Here is a 2606-nt window from a genome sequence, read left to right as displayed (position 1 = left end):
TTCTGGTTAATGTAAATTCCGGATTTTTCCTTAAAATTATTATTACACATTTTTTTGGTTTAATTAAAAAAATCTTCGTTTAATATGAATAGTCTTGGTAATAAACAAATTATTTATGCCTCTTCATGCCCACAGTTTCATTTGTAACGTAGGTAATGGATAGACATTTAGACTGAATAGGTCGATAGATGGATATGATGAAAAGGATATAAAGGTAAATCGTTAGAAAATAAAAATATATATTTAGAGAAATGCAATAAAGCCCTAGAGGAAAGGGTGCAGGAGCTGGAGACTCGAGAGAAAGAAAAAAACTTGGAGATTCACGGACTAGACACACAAAGTAATGAAAACACAAAATCAATTGTACAAGAACTCGCACAGAAATTAAATCTAAATCCAAAGGATGTGGACGACGCGCAAAGGGTAGGACAAGAAAAACCGGACATTACTAAACCTAAAATTGTTTTGGTTAAACTTCGATCCAAAACAGCTCGCGATAGCTGGCTGCAAATAAGAAAGCAAAGTAAATTAACCAACAATAAAATCTACAGCAATGGAAGCGATAAGCAAATATTTATCAATGAAGACTTGCCGCGGTACAAACGCCAACTGCTGTGGACAGTGAGAACTTCACTAAAATCGAAAGGTTTTCAATATATTTGGGTACAAAATGGTAATATTCTGGTGAAGAAAAACAGCGAAGAAAAAAAAATCTATAACATAAGATCGGAAGTTGATTTAAAGAGGATTGACGAATGCAATTGATTGATTACCTTGTGCATTTGGCGCGTCGGGACACACTGGGTCATTTTGTATTAATATTATAATGTTCGATCGAGCTGAAGTGTTTTCTACTGATTTTGATTACAGAAGGTATTATAACATGAAATCATTAAGTAAGGATTTATGCCAAAAGGAGTGCATTCACATTATTCATTTGAATATTAGGTCATTGCGGAAACACTTCAATGAACTCTTGGTGATATTAGAAGAAAACCAGTATAAGATAAACATAATAGTATTAAGCGAAATAAATATTAAAATGGAGGAGCTATCTTTTTACAACATACCTGGATATAATTCATATATACGAACAAGAGAGACTGAAAGGGGCGGAGGCATATTAATATATGTAAAAGAAAGACATCATTTCAACGCACAAAAATTAAATATGGACGCGGTAGAAATGCTTCATGGCCAACTAAAAATGGGAAAAAATGCTCTGCATGTAATCGCTATATACAGACCCCCTAGTAAAAATAAAATATCGTTCATGGAACAACTAGACAACGTTTTAGGACTTATACCAGCAGCGGATAGCATTATTGTGATCGGAGACACAAACATCGATTTATTGGGTGATGTGATTAATCCTACTACCACGAAATATAAAGACACCCTGTGTGGTTCCGGCCTGCAGTGTGCAATACCGAGCACGGAGATAACGCGCGAGGCGATTGTGGACGGGCGGCTCGACGCGTCATGCTTGGACCATGTGTGGGTGCGAGCGGGACGAAACATCGGCGGCCTACGGTCCTACGTACTTGAGGCGCACGTCTCCGACCACCATGCTGTCGGTATAGTACTGGACATGTGCGTAAGTGATAACACAAAACTAAACCATATTGATAGTGCGCGAGAAGTTATTAGCGAAAAACTCTTAAAGCAAAAATTTGACGCGTATGATTGGTCGTCATTTCTTAGTATCACATGCCCGCTTACGATGTATCGAAATTTATGTAAAGTATTTAACAACTTTTATAAAGAAAGTACAATTGTTGTAAAAAATAATATAAACAGTAAAAGAAATAAACAGCATTGGATAGACAAAGAGTTGCATTTAATGTTATTACGTAGGGACTATTTATTTAGAGTATGGAAGTCACAGCCCAAGAATATGAACAAAAGGCTAGAATATACAAAGTTTAGAAATAAGGTAAATAAATTAGTAAATGAGGCAAAAGATAAATATAGAAAGTCGGAAATATTAAAATGTAACGGAGATTTTAGAAAAATATGGGCAAATATTAATTCATGGCTGGGCAGAAGTAAAGCTAACTTAGATGATGTTATATTAAGATACTTGGGAAAAACAGAAAGTATTAGTCGGATATGTACAAATTTCTCGAACACGTTCACACAAGAAATAAGGGAAATAAAACATGTTTGTGATGTAAAATTTTTAGATAGACATAAATATGTGAAACCGTGTGATGTAAGCTTTAGATACAGAGCGGTCAGCGCAGCAGATGTAGAAAAAATCATAAATGAGTTGTCGAATGAAAAAGCACCGGGGCTAGATGGTATACGGGTAAAAGACCTTAAATATCTGCGCGGTTGGGTATGCCCTATTATAGCTAAACTAATTAACGATAGTCTCACTCGTGGTGTTTATCCTGACGTGCTAAAGAGTGCAATTATACGGCCAATATTTAAGTCTGGGAATCATCTAGATTACGCAAATTATAGACCTATCGCTATTTTGTCTGTTGTAGATAAAATCGTAGAAAAAGTTATTGTCGGTCAAATCAGTGGATTCTTAGAGCGTCATAATATACTTTCAGATTCGCAACACGGTTTTCGTAAAGGTCGCAGCACTGTCTCGG

The 2606-nt window shown here is 35.8% G+C and overlaps 1 protein-coding gene across 1 annotated transcript; it reads left to right on the top strand.

The window, feature by feature from the left end:
• Positions 1-222: 222 nt before the first annotated feature.
• Positions 223-2147, top strand: LOC141430886 (uncharacterized; the record flags this gene model as incomplete). Its single annotated transcript, XM_074091751.1, has 1 exon — positions 223-2147. A coding segment is annotated over one exon (543 nt), but the record flags the coding sequence as incomplete, so codon positions are not given.
• Between the last annotated feature and the right edge of the window lie 459 nt (positions 2148-2606).

Source organism: Choristoneura fumiferana, chromosome 9 (assembly GCF_025370935.1).
Source record: "Choristoneura fumiferana chromosome 9, NRCan_CFum_1, whole genome shotgun sequence".
In the NCBI taxonomy this organism is placed as follows: Eukaryota; Metazoa; Arthropoda; class Insecta; order Lepidoptera; family Tortricidae; genus Choristoneura; species Choristoneura fumiferana.
This window is presented reverse-complemented; position numbering and strand designations above follow the sequence as displayed.